General features: G+C 34.2%; 1 protein-coding gene across 5 annotated transcripts in view; it reads right to left on the minus strand.

Annotated features, from left to right (window-relative positions):
* Positions 1-932: 932 nt before the first annotated feature.
* ODR4 (odr-4 GPCR localization factor homolog) overlaps positions 933-20,083 on the minus strand; it is a 30,687-nt gene continuing 11,536 nt past the window's right edge. For 3 of the 5 annotated variants that reach the window (XM_036343560.1, XM_036343562.1, XM_036343563.1), the window contains 9 exons: positions 19,771-19,807; positions 18,863-19,003; positions 17,289-17,384; positions 16,279-16,344; positions 15,686-15,814; positions 14,639-14,729; positions 10,083-10,268; positions 2,575-2,685; positions 1,169-1,436 (listed from right to left, as the gene is read on the minus strand). In XM_036343560.1, the coding sequence (XP_036199453.1) occupies positions 1,369-1,436; positions 2,575-2,685; positions 10,083-10,268; positions 14,639-14,729; positions 15,686-15,814; positions 16,279-16,344; positions 17,289-17,384; positions 18,863-19,003; positions 19,771-19,807 (925 nt within the window). In that variant the 3' untranslated portion in view covers positions 1,169-1,368. Of the gene's footprint in view, positions 1,105-1,168; positions 1,437-2,574; positions 2,686-4,836; positions 5,619-10,082; positions 10,269-14,638; positions 14,730-15,685; positions 15,815-16,278; positions 16,345-17,288; positions 17,385-18,862; positions 19,004-19,770; positions 19,808-20,083 lie in introns of those variants that run through there. The other 2 variants (XR_004973302.1, XM_036343561.1) reach the window with 2 other exon arrangements.

The raw sequence follows: 20,083 nt of genomic DNA on the forward strand, positions 1-20,083 counted from the left end.
TGGGATATATATTGTGTTTCCTGAATTTATGAATTCATGTTTTCCAACAAATGTAGAAAATTGTTATTTCTTCAAATATTGCCACTCCTCCATCCTCTCCATTCTTTCCTCCCCTAGTACTTTAGTCTTCATGATCTTCCTTCCATACCTCTTAGTATTTAGATCTTCCAGCAGCTCATTTCTCCTTGCTGTACATTGGGTCATTTTTTAGATTTAGCTTTCAGTTTATTCAATGTCTTTTCAGATGAGTCTAATATGACATTCAACATTCCCAAGAATTTTTTTTTAAATTTCAAGTAACATTCCTCATTTCTAGAGAATGTAATCTGAAGGTGGTTATTTCTATAGGTTCTTTCTTATGCTAGTTAGTTTCAATTTGTGACTGGTGATCTCTAGTCATGAAATAACATTGATTTATCTTAATCTATGAGAATTTTCAGCCTCTATCTTGCTGCTGTCAGGCGTTATAGGGGACTACAAAGTGAGGACCACTTCAACTGTCGTGGCTAGGGTAGCATCTCAGATTCAGATTATTCTCGTTTCTGGTCTGAGGCAAACTGCCTAAGGCAGTGCTGCAATTGGTATCTGCCATCTGAGCAACCACAGCCCACCCATAAGCTTAATACAGTATTTACGATTTCCAACTCAAAATGTATTCATTTTTGTGGCAAAAGAAAAATAAAGGTATGGTTTTTGGAGATCTCCCCTACTTTCCTTGAGTGTATTAATGCATTCAAAGGTATATTTTTATTCAGGATCTAGGTGTTTTATAGTACCTAATCTAATGTACTGCTGGAAGAAAAAATCTTATTTAATATAGTGAAACAATTATGATATACAAACATGAGAAAGCACATGATTTATGGCAATCTTTACTGATTCAAATCCGGAAAGGTTTCCTACTCCTTGATCAGAACTTGGTCAATATTTTGGAACTGGGTAAACATTAGAAAGGTCCTACAGTATGAACTTACCCAATAGGTTGTTGCCCCACTTTGTAGAAATTTCTCCTTTTGTTCTATTACTAAGATATTCAGCCAACCCTGACTATTCAAATTCTCAATGTCCTGATGAATATGTGATCCAGATCAAGAGGACTAAAATCTGTGAAAATAAACCATCAGTTTGAACATTTAAAAATAAGTAATAATGATTTGTTACATGAAGCTTCCATCTAGATAAATAATTTTATTGCAGAGCTAAACAAGGCAGCTGGTGATTTCATTTGTCAGAAACACACCTAATAGGAGTTTGGCAGCAGGTCTGGCTGCTGTTTTCTTAAATGCAGAAGGCTTGTTTGCATCTTTTATTATTCATAATTGTTGGTCAATGTTCTGTGGATGATCAGGAAGCTCTTTGTGCTTCACCCTAATCACTGAAGTAGTGAAAGGCAATACCCACAGCAAGGACTGCAACTGCAAATGCTGCAATCATACCTAAAAGTAAGCAAACACAAAACAAATGGAAATGGAATGAGCGAAAGAAAGGTTTACTTGATTCTAGCCTCTGAAATGTAGGTAATTGATGGGCCTAAACAACAACAGCACACACACAAATACATATTTTTACACACATATAGACATGTCCTAAAAGCCGACAGTCTTAGAGGAAATACAGCAATTAGTTTTAAAAAAATAGGTTGCAAAGGTTAGACTGGTAATCATGTACTTCATCACTTTAACGAAACCTTAAACAACAAATAATAGTGTCTTTCTTACACATGTATGCACTCACACACATCTAAGAGAAAAACTAACACATACTTTAAAAGGGTCCTATCCATTTATATTGAAATTCCAGTTGTCTCATGCAATTAAGCTTAAACCAAAAAGACAGCTCTAATGTGCAGTGGTTCTCAATCATTAAATGCAGTCACTTGAACAACTATTGAAAACTACAGAAACTCAGATCACCATTCTAAAATCTAAGAACTAGTAACTCATTTTTTGCCCCCTGATTGTTAAGTTAAAAAACAAACAAACAAAAGACCGGACTAGAGAAACACACACACACCCCCCCATAAGAATTTATAAAATTAACTTAAGTTTATCTAATAAATAAGTGACAAGAAAAACAAAACCCTGGCTCTCTGCCAAAAACCTTAATACTTTCCATGAAACAAGAGTGTACATGCTCTTCGATCAGTAAGTCTGAAAAATGTGAAAGTGACTGCCACGCTATCATGGAATCTTTTAAATACTTAAGTGCATTATAAATTTCAGTCTCAAATTTGACTTTTTTTCATAGCAGATATCGAATCTGCAGTAACAATCCTGGGAGAACCAATTTGGAAAGTATTGGTCCTACTATACTAGTCAATTCCCCAAATTCAAAATGCTTTTCTTCTAAAAGCACCAATAAAATTAGTAGGAAGAGTCATCTTTGAGGGCCCTTGGGATAATGCATCATTTGTACATCTTTCCATCTCCAGGTCTTAGCACGTTCCACAATTCTCAATAAATACTGGCTTAATCTAGTACCTTTAAGTAAACTAAAACCCAGTAATTTTAAAGTAACAAGAAAACGGAAATCCAAAATACCATCTTTTTCAATGTTACAAAAGAAATAAAATACCCATGTTTTGCCGAATTTTCAATACTATTGAAGTTTGCATTGGTTCTTTTGGCTGTTCATCATCTCTATTGTCCAACGGAGCTTCAGAATTCATAGAGGAACTCAGAAAAGCTGCAAGAGAATAATAATGAATCCTATTGTGGTTTTGGCAATTAATAATTTTAAATAATTAGATATTAGTACTAAAGATGGGATCAGCAAACTGCTGCCCATGGACCAAACTTGCAGGGGTTGGCCAGACCTTATGTGTTCCACAAAGCCTAAAATAGTAACTATTTGAACCCATACAGAAAAGTTGTCCTGACTCTCGACTTAACCTGAAATTTGAAATATATAAGCAAAATATGACAATAAATCTGACCATTAAAAAAAATTGTTAAGCAAGGCAAGCACGATATCTCATTTTACAGATGAAATATAAAACCTGGGAAGTTAGTGCATAGTTGAGGTCATGGGCAGCAGATTGAGGATTCAGATACAAGGTTTTTTATTACTTAATTACGGGTGAGAATAATTTTTGTAGGTTTGCTTAGCTGAATTTATTTAACACCGACTAAAAGCATTTGAAAACATTCTTAGAGATCATATAGAGCAGTGGTTTTAAGACCCCTAGTGCTAAAGAGACTGACATAAAATCCAAGCATGTACAAAAGGTGACAGTAGCATTACTCTGGTTGAAGCAGGGATAGGTGGCTCCTGGAGCCAGACTCCCTTCTTCCTCTCACGGGGCAGTGGAGTTCAGGCCTATAGAACTCTGGGGAACTATGTCTGAAAGCAACTACTTCATGTTGATCCTTTTATTTACAAAGAAGAGGACCACGGTGAGAGACAGGAAACACTACTGTTCAAATTCCAAGTAAAGTAGCCTCGTACATGGATTTAAAATGTCCTTATAAACGAGTGTATCCCCGTATACTAGCACATAAACCTATTGAAAGAGATACTTAGCGTATCAAAATGGATGAAAGAAAAAGGGAAAAATGCCTAGTTCTCATCAATTCCCCATGAAGAAAAATTTACTGTCATTTTTGGAAATAATCCTTAGTAACTACCTCAATTAGAATCAAGGGAAGTCTCATTCTATTTATATCCTCTTAACATATAACTAAAGAACTTTAAAAACAAAGGTATTTTTTTTTCCTACTCCACTACCAAGTTGTCACAAAGGCAAACAAATTCTTACTATGAACTGTCTCTAAAACTATTCAGTCTATTTCTACAGCTTCTTGTTTGCTAAAGGGCCATAACACCTTAGTTCTAGACAACATTAGCCTACCAGTTCCCAATTTCCCTTAACTTTATCTGACAAAAATTGAATCTCTGTCAATCTCTCCTTTACCCACCTGCTGGGGTCCAACCCCAGCAGGTTCAGGGGTCCCCAAAGGTGTGGACGGAGTCGGTGAAGAAGGAACGACACGGAGACAGCGTTCAGTTATCAGCAGCCTAGACAGGATCTCTAGCCAAGTTCTGGTCAGGATCTCCGGCAAAGTTCTGGTTAGGATCTCCAGCCAGGTTCTGTGTCCATGTTCTCTTGCTAGGTTCTGTCCAGGTTCTCCAGTCAGGTTCAGTCACCAGGTTCTAGTCAGGTTCTCTTGCCATGTTCTATCCAGGTTCTGTAGCCAGGTTCTGGTCTCGATCTCCAGCGAAGTTCTGGTTTTTATTGTCTTGTTACATCCGTATTTATACCAGTTGATTTTAATCCTGTCAATTTCTATTGCAAAGGTTAGGGCGTTTCTTATCTCCATTCCAGGGAGTAAAGATTATGTAGTTTAAGCGTGATTGTTTGTAGTTAAAGTGACTACCCACCTGGCACTTAGTTAAGGAGTTTTATCCCCTCCCTGACTTCAGGGAAAAATCCCTACCTGGGGAAACAACCTTTCTCGGAGAGGTGACCTTGGTTAAAACACACAGCGCTAAGGGGAGCAAACATATTAAGAACAGTATGCTATATACACCAGGTCCCTTGAAACATATGCTGTGCAGATGTTTCTTTCCTGCAGCGACTGTGTCAAGCAGCAAGGATGGACCGGCTTCCGGCACCCACCTCCACCTTCCTCCCCTTTACCCTTTAGCCCAGGTGGGGAGGGGGGCGGGAGATGGAGGAAGGTGGAGGTGGGTAAAGGTGAGATTGACAGAGACTTGACTTGGGGGGGTGAACACATAATACAGTGTACAAAGGATGTGTTGTAGAATTGTGCACCTGAAATCTGTATAATTTTGTTGACCAGTGTCACCCCAACAAATTCAATTTAAAAAATGGAATGGATAACATAATTTTATTCATGTTAAAACACACGCACACACAAACTTTGGCTTTTCTATCAGCAAATATCACTGGTAAAAAAACTTTTTCTTTGGGCCATATATCTGTATCAGGTAACAAACAAAAATATTGGATAAAGCATGAATTATACCTATTTGCTAAAGGAATTTTTTTTTAAATGTAAGCACTTGTACATAACGAGCACAAAAATGGTTCTATTTGTCATGATATATGATACATTTAATATTGAACTGTTACATGTGAAGATCATGCTGCACAAATAATATACTTCTATAAAAAAAAAAAAAAGACATTCCATTGCTCTGTTATTTCCATTTTTAAATCGGTCAAAATCCTGTGACTTGATACAAATTCAAGGTAAGTTTACTGAAACAGAGCACTTTTTAAGAACAAATAAAGCCCTGTCATAACAATTTACTTTTTGTGAGCGTCTGTAGGCTTTTAATTCAAATCTCAGGCACTATGTTATTTTACCAATACTTTAATTTAAATGCAAATGACATATGTTCAATAAGAAAGTAGATTGTAACTATTCTTTAAAGCCAGGTAACTTAACTTCAGACAAATCATGTAAGAAAACAACTTTCTTGAGCAACTGTTAACCAAAGAGACAACAAGGGCCATGTTGAATACATGCGAATTGTCAATGTGTTCCATTTCACGCCAAGTTAACAGGTGGGTAGGACTATTTAGAAGCTTAAAATGAAACATTAGGACTTGAATTCCTTTGGTTAGTTGTCTTCTTCTCCATCTCTGAATCCTAAATTAATGAGGTTTCACTATAGTCAGTGATTTAGCCAAAAATTACATTTTCTTTTTTTTTTTTTTTTTTTTTTTTTTTTTTAAATATATTTTATTGATTTTTTACAGAGAGAAAGGGAGAGAGATAGAGAGTTAGAAACATCGATCAGCTGCCTCCTGCACATCTCCTACTGGGGATGTGCCCGCAACCCAGGTACATGCCCTTGACTGGAATCGAACCTGAGACCTTTCAGTCCGCAGGCCGACGCTCTATCCACCGAGCCAAACCGGTTTCGGCAAAAAATTACATTTTCTGTATTACTTTTTCCTCATAATTAAAATTAGCAACATTTAATGAAACAGCAAAAAATTAATTTCAGTTCAGATAGCAAGACAAAATTAGTAAAATGAGTTTCATCCAATTTTAAAGGTGTGTCTCCCAATTTTAGCTGATATTGTGGATAAAGTACATCTGAATTATTAAGTTAATATCTACTAGGAGGTGACTAATGCATTTAAGTAATTTTAAAGCCATAGTTATCCCTCACCTTAAGTAAGTCATTTTGACAAATTGTTCTTCATACCTTAAGTCATTTAAAACTATGTTATTTTAAGATATTTACTTGGCAAATATATATTTTAAACATAGCAACTACTTGGCAGCTATATTATAGAATAGAAATAAATAATAATCAAGCTAGATACTTATACGTTTAATGCAACTATATAGCAATTGACTTCAATTTTTAAATTTAAATATTTGAACTCTACTTTTTATGGTTTATTATATATAAAAAGATTAATTTAAAATATTTAGGAAAATCTATGCACACTATAAAAATACTTTCCTACTTTAATATTAATATTTTTCATTATAATCCAGAAATCATTATTTTAAAGCCTTATAATGCTACTTATTATCATGCTGCCTTTATGTTTAGAAAGTATTTCACCCAACATTTTTACTAAATTCTCATACCAACCCCAAGAGAATCTGAGGTTCAGAGGGTACTTGTTTAAGGTTATATAGCTGTGAGTGGCACACCTGGACTAAGCTAAAGACCTATCTTGGAAAAATTATGCATCTAATATTTTTGAGTAAATTAATAAGTAAATGAATGAATGACTAAGGAATGACTAAATAACCAATAGGATATTTATGTAAAAGCACTTAATTTTTCTATTACAAGGTTTGTTTTCACCCTACCTCATAATTTGGAAATGTGTCATTTCATTATTAAAAATACACTAATTACTAAATCATTCCTTCTCATTTAAACATTTGATGAAGCAAAACCAATATAATTCTAGAAAAGTAATATTCTTGGCTACAATATAACTCCTATCTGTTCATTTCCTAAAAAGCCTAGAGTTACTTTTACTGTATTCATCCTTCCAAATGAACTCAAATGTTACCTGCTCTGAGAAGTTTTCCCTGAATCTCTTACAGGTAGAGTGCTTGTGCTAAAGATTAATTTAAAATATTTAGGAAAATCTATGCACACTATAAAAATACTTTCCTACTTTAATATTAATATTTTTCATTATAATTCAGAAATCATTATTTTAAAGCCATATAATGCTAGTTATGTAGTAAATAAATGTAGTAAATAAATAAGACTGTAGTCTTATAGTCTGTATTGGTTAGGTCCCATGGAAAGGTAGTAAAACAAAATTGTTAGAAAAAAAACACACAGATTCTAGAATCAAACTGCTTAAGTTTAAGCTTCACCATTAGTAGGTATGTAACCTGACTAAGTTATTTGACCTTTCTGAGCCTGAAGTCTCTCATCTGGAAAATGAGAGAAAAGTCATCATGGAAAATGGGGCTAATAATAATCTGCATCATAGGGTTGTTGCAAGGATTAAATGATTTCATATTTGTAAGGCTCTTAAAACAGTGTCTGGAATGTAAGAGGTTCTATATAAATAGCTAATGTTGTTATTAGAGTATTAGGTTTAATTCAGGGTAATATATTTCAAGGAAGGCAAATCTTATATAATAAAAGAGTAATATGCAAATCAACCAAATGGTGGAGCAGCCAGTCGCTATGAGGCGCACTGACCACCAGGGGGCAGACGCTCAATGCAGGATCTGCCCCCTGGTGGTCAGTGCATTCCCACAGGGGGAGTGCCGCTCAGCCAGAAGCCCAGAAGCCGGGCTCACAGCTGGCGAGAGCAGCAGCAGGGGCAGGAGCCTCTCCCACCTCCGTGGCAGCGCTAAGGATGTCCTAGTGACGACTTAGGCCCCCTAAGCCATCAGTCGGACATTTCCCGAGGGCTCCCTGAAAGCAAGAGGGCGCAGGCCGGGCTGAGGAACCTCTCCCTCCACCAAGTGCACGAATCTTGTGCACTGTGCCTCTAGTCAGAGTATATTTAAAGAAGTCATTTTTATTTATTTTTATGTGTTAGTAGACTTTTTTTTCTTTTTAATATATTTTTATTGATTTCAGAGAGGAAGGGAGAGACAGAAACATCAATGATGAGAGAGAATCACTGACCAGCTGCCTCCTGCATGCCCTCTACTGGGGATGGAGTCCACAACCTGGGCATGTGCCCTTGACTGGAATCAAACCGGGGACCCTTCAGTCCAATGGCTGACGCTCTATCCACTGAGCCAAGCCGGCTAGGACTAAAGAAGTCATTTTTAATTTTTCTTAAGTCACCAACCCCTTGAAAGCTACAGATCTCTTCCCCAGAAAAAACTATACAATTACTTTCAAGTAATTTGTGGATCTCCCGAAAGCTATCTATGACCCCAAGGGTTTTGGACACCACAGGTTAAAAATTCCTAATCTAGAGAAAGGCAACCAAAGTGGCAAGATAAAATGAGGTCTGAAAACTACAATAAAGAGATTAGTTAAAGGTATATGAGAATATCTGGCTTTAAAGTATTTAGAACATAACAGTTACCCTCAAATTTAAAGCTTGGCCCCCCCCCCCCCCCAAAGTAGTACTCATGTTTTATTGCTGCAGATTACTGAACAAAGTATAGATTACAGGAAGGCAGACCAGTATTAGGAATAAGGAAGAATAGAGTCTAACCACCCATCTGCAAGGAATATAGATTCAGTATTATAAGACAGAGGATGAACCAGGACAACTCTAATGATCCCACATAAAGTGCATTCAGATACCAACAACAGAATGGGTCAAGAATTATTGGTAGGCATTAGTGAAAGAAGTAAAAAAAAACAAATAAAAACCTCTACCCTCACGATTCTATGTTTGGTTTGCAGAGATATCACAGTCACTAATATGGGAAAACATATTTTGAAAAGTAGCAATTATTTTTTCAACTAGTCTACTTTCAAAATCTCTATTAGAAAATATTAGTTCTCAAATTATTGAAACACAGCTATTGCTTTAACATCAGGTACCGAGCAATTTGAAATGTTGTTGTTGTTTTCCTTTAAAACAAACTTACTATTCCACATCATGATTAATACTAACCTGGAGCTGTTAAAAATCAAACCTGGTAGTCTCCAACGAACTTGAGACTTTACTGACAGATTTTTAATTCACCAAACAAACACTTACTTGACATCATATTAACAAGAGAACTCTGAATCAAACACTCTACTTGGTGAGGGATGGGAATTAGTTAAGCAACAGAGGAACAACTAAAAAATTAGAATTTGAAAAAGAACTTAAAAATTGCTATATTCTAATTTCATAAACATCCATATTCAAAAGTAATCTAAAGACTTTATTAGTATATCGGAAATTTCAAGATTGATAAATGACTACGTATGCAATATTCATTGATATTTGCAAATAACTACTTCTATGACATATTTTTTAATGTTTCAGGAAGTCTGTCATACATGCCTGTACACATTTATTGACATGTTTTCATAGCCTACTTTCACTAGAAACAAAAACAAAAACAAAAACAAAAATGAAGCAAAGCCAAACAAAACAAAAAAATAGCCTTCCAAAATGTAAGGTCAAATGTGAAAATGATGGGTAGGAGAAAATGTGTCAGACAATTAAGATAGTTTGGCAAATCTATACTCCATAAAAATAATTTTTGGAACTGCCTATTTCAGCTTAATATCCAATTATATAAAGGGGGTTAAAAAAAATAAAGGCAAATAGTATGGAGAAGACATTTAATAAAGTATTTTTAAAAACTTTGTGACATCATGTTTAACCAAATAATTAATCAAATAATGGGTTTTGAGAAAACTTCTCTTACAATAAAAGAAATACCTCAAAACCTCAATACCTACTTAAGGCTACTCTTGTTTTCAGATCTACTTGCTAGGCTTAGAAAAACCTGAAGTATCTTAAATGTTGGTACAATTTTCCAGGAAAACTGACTGCATGTTTATATATGCAGAAATTAGACACCTTTTTAAATGCCTCGGAAGTATCAAACAGAACTAGCTTTAAGGAAAAGACATGATATTAAACTAATGTCTCATAGGTAATCTTAGCAGTAGTCTAATCAGATTCTTAAATAACATCATGGAATTACCTGTGTTTATTTCCTCTGCAATTTCCAAATCTTCTATTTGAATCCTATGATCTAACATCTCTATAAAATGGTCTCTGATTTCTTCAGCTGACTCATCACCAAATTTATAATCACATAACATTACCGTGGATCCCGGAATGGGGACAAAAACCCGGTGAGGAAGGATGTGAAACTCTTTTTCAGAATCTAAAAGGAGAAGAAACATTATCAATATTTAGATAAGTCTGTCACTGGTATCAGTGCCATATATTTTGTAAGTAAATGAAAGTGTCATACACATACCAATAGAAATTTTAAAAAGTTGTTTTTATTCTCTAATTGACTTGACACAAGATTGCTGTTATTGAATTCTGCTTTACTTCAATATCCCTGGCCTCTGCAAGGGATCTAAATATTCCTGTGAAATATAAGCTTATCACTGCCTTCAGTATGAGGATGTTGTTGATTATATATTCTTGTATTAACCACCCTTCTATGAAAGAATAACCAGGAGAAAATTTTGTTCCTGGTTATTTTTCTTGTTTGTTTTAACTTTACAAACAATTTCCCCCTCTTCATGCAAGTATGGAGCCAAATTAGTGGCCCATCTATATCGAGTGTATAGAACATGACAGCATACATTTTTATACATGTATGTACAAAATAATCTCACCACTCACATAATCTACAAAGTGCTAGTCCCCTCTATCAAGCATGTGTATGACAGTAAGTTATGTTTTATATACTAACCTCACTACCAACTCCATCTTGCTTTCCTTTCATTTTCCCTTTGTCTCATTCTTATTACTAATATTTATTATCCTAATCATTAATCTTAATTAAGTTCTTAGTTACTCCTAGGGCCTTATTACATGCTGTACATAATTAATAATGCATACATATTCTATTTTTCAAATCAGGTTATATGCTTCTTGAGGGAAGGAATCTGGTCATTGCCTTGTATCTATCACATTGCCTTGAACAGAACAAATGCTTAAGGATTATCTAATAACTAGACATACTAAATGCTATAAAATAGAAGTAATATTCCTGGGACAACAATTAGTGCAACATATTGTCATAAATAGCGTTAAGTAATTTTTTGAAAAAATAATCTGGATCTAAATAAATAATGAAGAACTATGCTTCACTCTTCTTTGAATACTCACAAAGTAAAATATATTCCCCCCAATTTCTAACATCATCACTGGTCCACACAAACACAACTGGTTCTACACCATGATTCTAGTGAACTATCAACAAAGATCAAGATTTTGTGTAAAGAATGTATATGATTTTTAAATCTACCACTGTACAGGCCAACTAGAAAAGCAGGGCTCACTTTTATAGTAACCTTTTTTCTTGCCAAGAAACTAGTGGTAGTTTTATATAACTACAAACAGAAGACAAAGAATGTCTGCCAGGGGAAATGCAATGACTTAAATTATGTGTTCCTGCCATATTATACTTATCTGCTTTTCATATGAGAACAGGAAAAGTTTTACTCTTTGACCACACTGCCACCTATCTGTAAAATTACATTACTACAATTTGTTCTGCAGCACGTAAACTGTCCACACAGATGGTTAGAAATCTATTATTTTATTTGGGGCCAGTTTCTTGAAATAGGTTAAGTTCAAAACTTTCAAAAATAGCTATAATGTATATGTATAATTGGCATGCAAACTGCACTCATTCTAGTTTTGCCTACAAAAGGGATAAATATACTATAAAATTAAATGTTAAAAGAATTGGTTATGATGAATTTTAATTACTCATTAAAAAAGAAAAGGCTCTTATAATTTCAAATTAAAAAGTTAATTTAGCCATTTAATATCTAAATAAAACCAAGTTTTCTAATTGGTCTGAGGCTAAAAATGGGAGGGGAACCTTTGTAAAAAGACATCTTAAATAGCATTCCAAAAAGTAGTCCTTTAGGAATAGTCCCACAGCAGAGTATCTAGTTCACCATTATTTCAAAAAGTTCAAAACAGAAAAAAACATTTAAATTTAAGCCAATATGATAAGAATTGGGTTTCTGCTGATTAATATCGAGTCCCAATTCATACTGAAGTATTAGAGTAATTTTTGTAAAATAGGTGCTATCTAAGCTGACTCTTAAAAGATAAGTAGCCATTTGCATGAAGGCTGAAACCATGACCACAGGCAAAAAGGATTGCACATGTCTGAGAGGACAAGTGATATGAATGGATATGGTGTAGCAATGGAAGAAAGTAAGAGGTTTCAAAACTGATGGCCTCATTTTCATAAGGAGTGGGTCGTCTTCTGAGAGTAAGTTGCACAGGATTGAATGGAGGCTAATACAGAATAATGAAGATGGTCTGAAATACTTTCTAAGGGGAAGACCCCACTAAGTAAAAAGAATGACTGGAATATATATATATATATATAAATATATAAATTTTTTTTATAGTCATTGAAGTATTAGGTTCTTTCATCTGGAGAGCCAGAATCTAAAGACTATATTTGCTTTAAAATAAGGAATTTAAAGTTAATATGCCCTTTGCAGACTTCCTGATGCATGTAAAAATATTTTATGGCATATATTCTACATTTTACAATTGTACAAATCTACAAAATCTTACAAGCATAGGAGAAACATAAACTAAGTAAAATGAGTACTAAATCTAAGATCTAACAACTTGGTGTATATATATTCAACTTCACTTTTACATTTGTTTATATTATTATATTTGCAATTTAGTCTTTTATATTGATATCCTAAGATCAACTTACATGTTAGTGGAATAAGTATCCTGTTACTAAAGTTTTAAAAATATATATTTACACTTGGGTTTCTTTTGGAAATATAATGCTACACTTCCCAAAAATTAAAGTTAAGAAATTTTAAGACAAGTATCATTAATTAATTCTCTTCCTTCATTATCTCTAACATAACAGCAACTACTATTTACTGAGGGCTTGACTTAACAACTTTAAAAACATCATCTTGTTTAATCTCACAGGCTCAAAAAGTAGCTACTATAAGATATGGATGTTTATATAAGATAATGGATGTTTAGATAGGCTGAATCATTTGCCCAAAGTCACTTAACCAGTGGCAAAATAGACAAGGAAACCAAGACATTTAGTCTCTGCTCTTTCTATCAAACTACAATGCCTATTCTCTTCACATAGCCTTAAAGGTTACTCAATTACAGTGAAAAATATTTTTTTATTTTTAAAAAATTAATTTATAACTACTGCAACTGCTCTTTGAAGCAATTAATCATACTGATTGGACATCAGCAAAATTTTCAATACTCACTCACTCACAAAATGATACCAGGACAGTCATATAATACCATTTTTATAAAGCATTTTTAAATAGAACAGAGTAATTAAATAATATGTGTGATTAGATAGATCTTTGGCATTAATGACGGATGTATGTCCACATCCCTGAAAATCTCAAAAGTCACAGTTTATCTGTAATCATACTGTTGCTCAGAAAGTATTTAACACCACGAGAGCTATACCATCCTCAAGGTCAAGTAGCAAAAACAAAGCCTTTAAGGAGATGAGGTTGGTAGGCTGACTACGTGGCTAAGTTACCAAGTTTCACACAAATATCTCAACCCATTGCTGCACGTAAGAATCAAATTCATGTCTCAGCAAAACTATACATTTCACTATCAGTGGACAGAACTTCAGGGTTATTTGTGAAGTACCGCAAGGACAAATGTGAAATCTGGCAATTCCAGGAATCTATCATATTAGCAATATAAAAAAGATTGTGATTAGCCTACCAAACTACTATACTATTTACTAAAAGAAGTTAATTTTGTAGAGCTATGCTTTCTTCTATAAATATAAAAATATTCCCTTAACAAGCTAATATATATGTTTCAATTATGTGTATATTCAACTGTGAATTGCTAATCTACTCACATTTGAATGGTAGCAAGGTGAAGATGAATATGTAAGCTCTAAAAAGCATACTCAATATTCTAATTTTCTTTTTGAATAAAATAAATATTTTTAATACAAATTACAAAAATGGTAGAAATTATTTATGTTTCACAATAGATATAATAATTATAATAAATAGGTTATGACACCATGGCCCAAACCTTTTAAATCTAATTAAAGTCTGTTAGAGTAATTGATAAGAAGTATATAAACTAGTACACAAAAAACTTGGTAAGAATAATATGTCAATTGGATATAGACCACAAATTAATACCTATTAAATAATCTATTATATAAATATTCAACATTAATAGATGTTTTGATTATGAATGAATTATTTTTAAAACCTTATATTAATTTTTAAAATTAACTTTAAAATGTTAGCAATTTTCTAGTCTGGCAGAAATTCATGCATAATTTTTTTTTTAAATCTTTCTAGAAATTTGTTTTAAATATTGATAGATTTCCTATTATAAGGTGTTCACAAACTATTTTTTGTGCAACTGAAAATTTTTCATTCAATAAAAAAAGATGACATATCATGAAAGATAGATATAAATATGGAAAATGACATATCTATTACATCTTGACATCCTATCTAGTGAAATCATGCCCCCAAAAAGTACTTAATTTTATACTCATAACTTTTTTTTCTGGAATTTCATTCAAAAGCAGATCCTCAAATAGTATTTCACAACGATCGGCAACTGTATTCAATATATCTCTCTTCACTGCCTATGAAAAAACAAGACAAAGCAAATTACAATAAGAAATAAAACTGTTACTTTAGATTTGTATTATTTTATTATTAAGAAACCCTCACATAACTGGTCTCCCTATATAATCACATCCACTAAAATAACTGATACATCATTCCTTTTTAAATGTCCACTTAACATCCTAATTAACATTAATAGTTTAAAAGCAAATTTGCCTGCCTCATATAAAGAATAAATAAAACCAAATAAATAAATGCAGTTTTTCTGCATCTAAACAAATAACGCTACTATTCCGAACTAGGAAATGTATAACTATAAAAAAAGTGCTAGTCGTCCTTTTTAAAATTTCTAAATTACAGAGATTATAGAATACTACCTAATCATTCTCCCCATAAATACTTTTCCTATTATTTAAAAAGTTCAAGCCCTGACTGGCTTAGTTCAGTGGATAGAGCATCGGTCTCGGACTGAAGGGTCCCAGGTTCGATTCCAGTCAAGGGCATGTACCATGGTTGCAGGCACATCCCCAGTAAGGGGTGTGCAGGAGGCAGCTGATTGATCTTTCTCTTTCATCGATGTTCCTAACTCTCTATTCCTCTCCCTTCCTCTCTGTAAAAAATCAATAAAATATATTTTAAAATAAATAAATAAAAAAAATTTAAAAAAAATAAAAAGTTCAATTTCCCTTAGAGAAAATGATTTCCAATGTACTAATAAGTCACACCGTGGAACACGTAATGAATCTGTATAATCATCACTTTAAAAAAGACATAAAATAGACATTCTACATATGAAAATCTTGTGATCAATTACATGGTATAATTGTATTGCCTAACCGACTGGGCCTTTATTAGTCAAAGTTAAACTAATAATAATGAAAGCTGATACTGAAAAAATAAAATCTTAGGATTTTTGAATAGTCATGCTAACATGCTTCTGCTTTTCATGCACCAGTTATTCCTCCTTCTGTACCTGCACAGCATCCTTAACCTTGGGTTTATTGCTATGAATGTAAGCTCTGCACTTCACAGCGCCCTTAAGGTTTACAGAGCCGCTGCAGATCTGGACGGTGGCTGTGGATCTGTGGTCTGAATTCAGAAGCTGAAAGACAAAAATCACTTTAAGTTCTAATAGCCAACATTATATTAACTATATAAACTACATTAATAACTACAAGAAATATTTAAACATTATAGGAACCATTTCGTAAAGTGATAAGACATTTTAGAGTTTAGGCTGAACCAAGTGTTTAAAAATTTTCTCCATAAATTATTAAAAGGCCTTCAGATTTCTCCTTATATAAGCTATATGTCATTTGTTGAGCATTTGAGTATAGTTAAATACTTTATGTTAAATTTTTAATAGTTTTAGGCCAAAAGACTCAAATAGGTTTTATTAAAATAATGTTTGTGAATAACTTTCCTAGAACTGGACATTTTTTACAGTCTCTTACATCTCTAAAATTCTTTGACTCTCTAATTATAAACATAAAAACAGAAACAATTTCATTAAGGTTATTCTTAGAAATAATGTACTTTAGATAAGAAGGATTTTAAAATATTTACCAACTGTGTTAACACTCTGACATCAAAAGAACAACTACTTGCTTGAGCATTTCCTCTAGGTTTTTTCTAGAAAAAAAAAAGTTAAAACTTGATTACTGAGATCAAAATGAACCATAAAAGACAATTTAGGAACTATCCTACACATACTAAGTAACTTAGAAGGAAAACGTATTATTATTTATTTTATTTTAGCTATTTCTATAGATATGTTACTTTGTTTATTCTATAGCAATCGATGTATGTTGAGAAAAAACAAAACATTAATTCCCTACTTTTATTTCTCTGCAGTGGTTCTCAACCTTCCTAATGCCCCAACCCTTTAATACAGTTCCTCATGTTGTGGTGACCCCCAACCATAAAATTATTTTCGTTGCTACTTCATAACTGTAATTTTGCTACTGTTATGAATCGTAATGTAAATATCTGATATGCAGGATGTATTTTCATTGTTCACGACCGACAGGTTGAGAACTGCTGCTTAAAGTAAGGACTAGCAAACTGTGGTCTATAGGTCAAATCCAGACTACCACCAGGCTATATAAATAAAGTTTTACTAGAACACACTAAGATCATTCATTTATGTATTGTTTGTGGCTGCTTTCATGCCACATCAGAACTGAATAGCTGCAACAGAGACCAAACGGCCCTCAAAGTCCAAAATATGTACCATTTGGTTACTTCTGCAAAGTTCGCTAACCCTTGCTCTGAAAGGAGAGATCACCAAAGTTTCTCTTCAGATCAAAGCTATTTTAGGAGCCCATAAAGACCCTTCTTTAAAATGGCAAGTTAGTCTTCAAACTGTCATAAGGGCAGGATTCTGATTATTTCCGAAATAATCTCATAATTTTATGAGAAAAACGTCTGCCCTTTACTTCAAAAGGCCTTAGAAATAAGAAGTAGGTGAAAACTGTTTTCATGAAGGAAAGGACTATAGAACTAAGGATACGTCATCTTTTGTTTTTCCTTAATGCAAATAATTTCATAAGTAAGATGATTTTCTCTGAACTCACCTGTCCTTCCAGTAGGTCACAATCTTCAGCTTTAACTTGTCCATTAATCAAATAAACACCATTTTCTATTTGCTTCGCCCAGCGTGCAAGTCCATTCTTATAAGAAACACAACAGGGATATCTTTCAAATATCCATCTCAAACTCCCCACAATCAACTTTTTCCACCTAATTCACTGGCGTAGTGAAAAATCTCTATGTAGCAGTTTTTTGCACCTTACTCATCCTACGTAATAAAAGCCTAGTATGCTAAGTGACCAGTCGACTGTTAAACCAATCAAAGCATAATATGCTAATGATATGTTAAGGCCACTCAACCACTCGCTATGATGTGTACTGACCACCAAGGGGCAGACAGTCGACCAGTCGCCATGATGTGCACCGACCACCAGGGGGCAGACACTCCAACTGGTTAGCTTGCTGCTGGGGTCCGGCCTATTGGGACTGAGCGAGATAGGCTAGACATGCCCTGGAGCCCTCCTGCAATCCCTCCCTCACCCCAATCGTGCACTGGTGGGGTCCCTCGCCCTGGCCTGCACCCTCTCGCAATCTGGGACCCCTCGGGGGATGTCGGAGAGCCAGTTTCAGCCCAATCCTGCAGGCCACTCTCCTCAGGAGGGCGCCCGACACAGGGCTCATGGCTGACAAGCGCTGCTGTGGCAGTGCAAGCCTCTCCAGATCGGGACTGATTGGGCGCAAGCCCGCCGCTGGCGCAGTGGGGCCAGGATGAGTGGGAGTGAGCTGCAGGCAGCTTTGGACTGTGGGTTTTGGCCCAATCCCCACAAGCCACCCCGAGGGACCCCCCACCCATGCACGAATTTTTGCACCGGGCCTCTAGTATTTAATAATAGTTTTTCTAATCTTTATCTCAAACTACCATTTACATCACTGACTTAGAAGGTTGAATAACTACATGACCATAGTTAAATAAGTTCAATAATTCCCATTATCTTTTTAAAATGTGAGAAGAGAAAAAGCCTCAAATATATAAAGCAGTATTTGCCTCCTTCAACAGAAGAGAATTGAGACATAAACAAAAGAATGATACAAAAATTCTTAAAAAGGACTGAAAAAGAGAAAACAAAACTAAAGATCATGCAAAAGCAAAGTAGGGGGGTAAGAGATCAACCAAAGGACTTGTATGCATGCATATAAGCATGACCAATGGACATAAGACACTGGGGGATAGGGGAGGCTAGGGGATTGTCTGGGGCGGGGGGGGAAAAAATGGACACATATGTAATACCCTTTGTATTACTTTAAGCAAAAAAAAAAAAAAAAAAAAAAAGCAAAAAGACCAAACAGTATACCTTCTTACATAACTATATTTTACAATGTACATAATTATGTTAATTAACAAATATTTATGGAGCACCTATTATGCTAAATATGTTAGTATTACGACATTGTCCCCCCTCTAAATTTGTAATCTGGGGTAATAAATTAGTCACCTCTAACAATATCATTACAATTAGGATGCAATTTTTGAGGATTATAAAATGAACAGTAGACAACCAGAATAAAAGCAAATTATCTATTCAGCAATCACTACAGAAAATTCATTTAACCCTGATACCTTTGTATTTTTCTCCAGAGGATAGCTGACAGAAGTAGTAGACAGTGGGATGTGAATATTAATATGAACTGTACACTCTAAAGAAAGCCATGAAGTTGATAGTCCATTTTGATACTTCCAATCTGCTGGTTTTGCTGAACTCTTTAGTGAGAGAGGGGTAAAAACATAAAATGTGTGCTTTAGGCCATCATATGTAAAACCTAATAACTTGAACAACCTGATAGCTAAGACATTTAGCCAAATTCTTTCATCAAAGGGCAATGGGTTACAACTAAATAAAAACAAAGCATGCAGTTCATTTTGGTAATCTTCAGAATACTGAACTTGGTGACTCCCCCCTCCAGCGGTTGGCTGGAAAAGACCAGATGGTCCATGTTTAGAATTCTGAGGATCCTCTGGTCCTCTAGCTCTCATCTATAGCTTCAACAATGTTAATTCTGAAGCTTCTGATGTGAAGCAAATAGCCACTGAGTGGCTTTCAGGTGCCAGATGTTCTCCATTCTGTCCCATCCACTCTAACAGAATTCTAAAAAGTTACTTTTTCACATTGCTTTTAAACACCTTAGTAAATGTTAGTTTGGATTCTGCTGAGTGCAAATAGCTTGCTTACTAGGCACTATAGCTACCAAAAGCCCACATACTTTCATTGCTAGCCCCTCAAATATAATACTAAACACATAAACAAGGCAGGGGGAGTTTAATAAACATATGTTAACAACTAAAAAAAAAACAAACCATAAATTTTCCTTGGCTGTAATGAAATATTTCAAAATAAAAAACTATAGGTGGTTGTGGACATCAATAGGAGGGAACAGCATTGAAATTTTTTAAAACTAAATAAAGAATTGAATTTTGTTTTAAAAATAGTTTGCAACACAGAAAAATCTTTAAAGAGCAATTTTTCTTACCTTTGGATCATGGATATCATAAGTTCGACAAAGTATTCTTTACTAATTAAGGATAAAAATGACCCCAAAAATAATTCTTGATAATCAAAAGAAAATAAATCATCAAAAAATAAAATAACTATAAGCATCCAACAGTTTTTACAAAATTATACCATTTTACACACTTAAAAGATATATACACATATGTATGTAATTATACAAATATATATATACATATAAATTGCTCTGACTATAGTTGTGGTGCTTTAAACTAGTTCTTAGGGCTTATAAATCCTGCTAATCATAATGAATAGAAAGCACTTGCTCAAATACA

Source organism: Myotis myotis, unplaced genomic scaffold (assembly GCF_014108235.1).
Source record: "Myotis myotis isolate mMyoMyo1 unplaced genomic scaffold, mMyoMyo1.p scaffold_m19_p_18, whole genome shotgun sequence".
Classification (NCBI taxonomy): Eukaryota; Metazoa; Chordata; class Mammalia; order Chiroptera; family Vespertilionidae; genus Myotis; species Myotis myotis.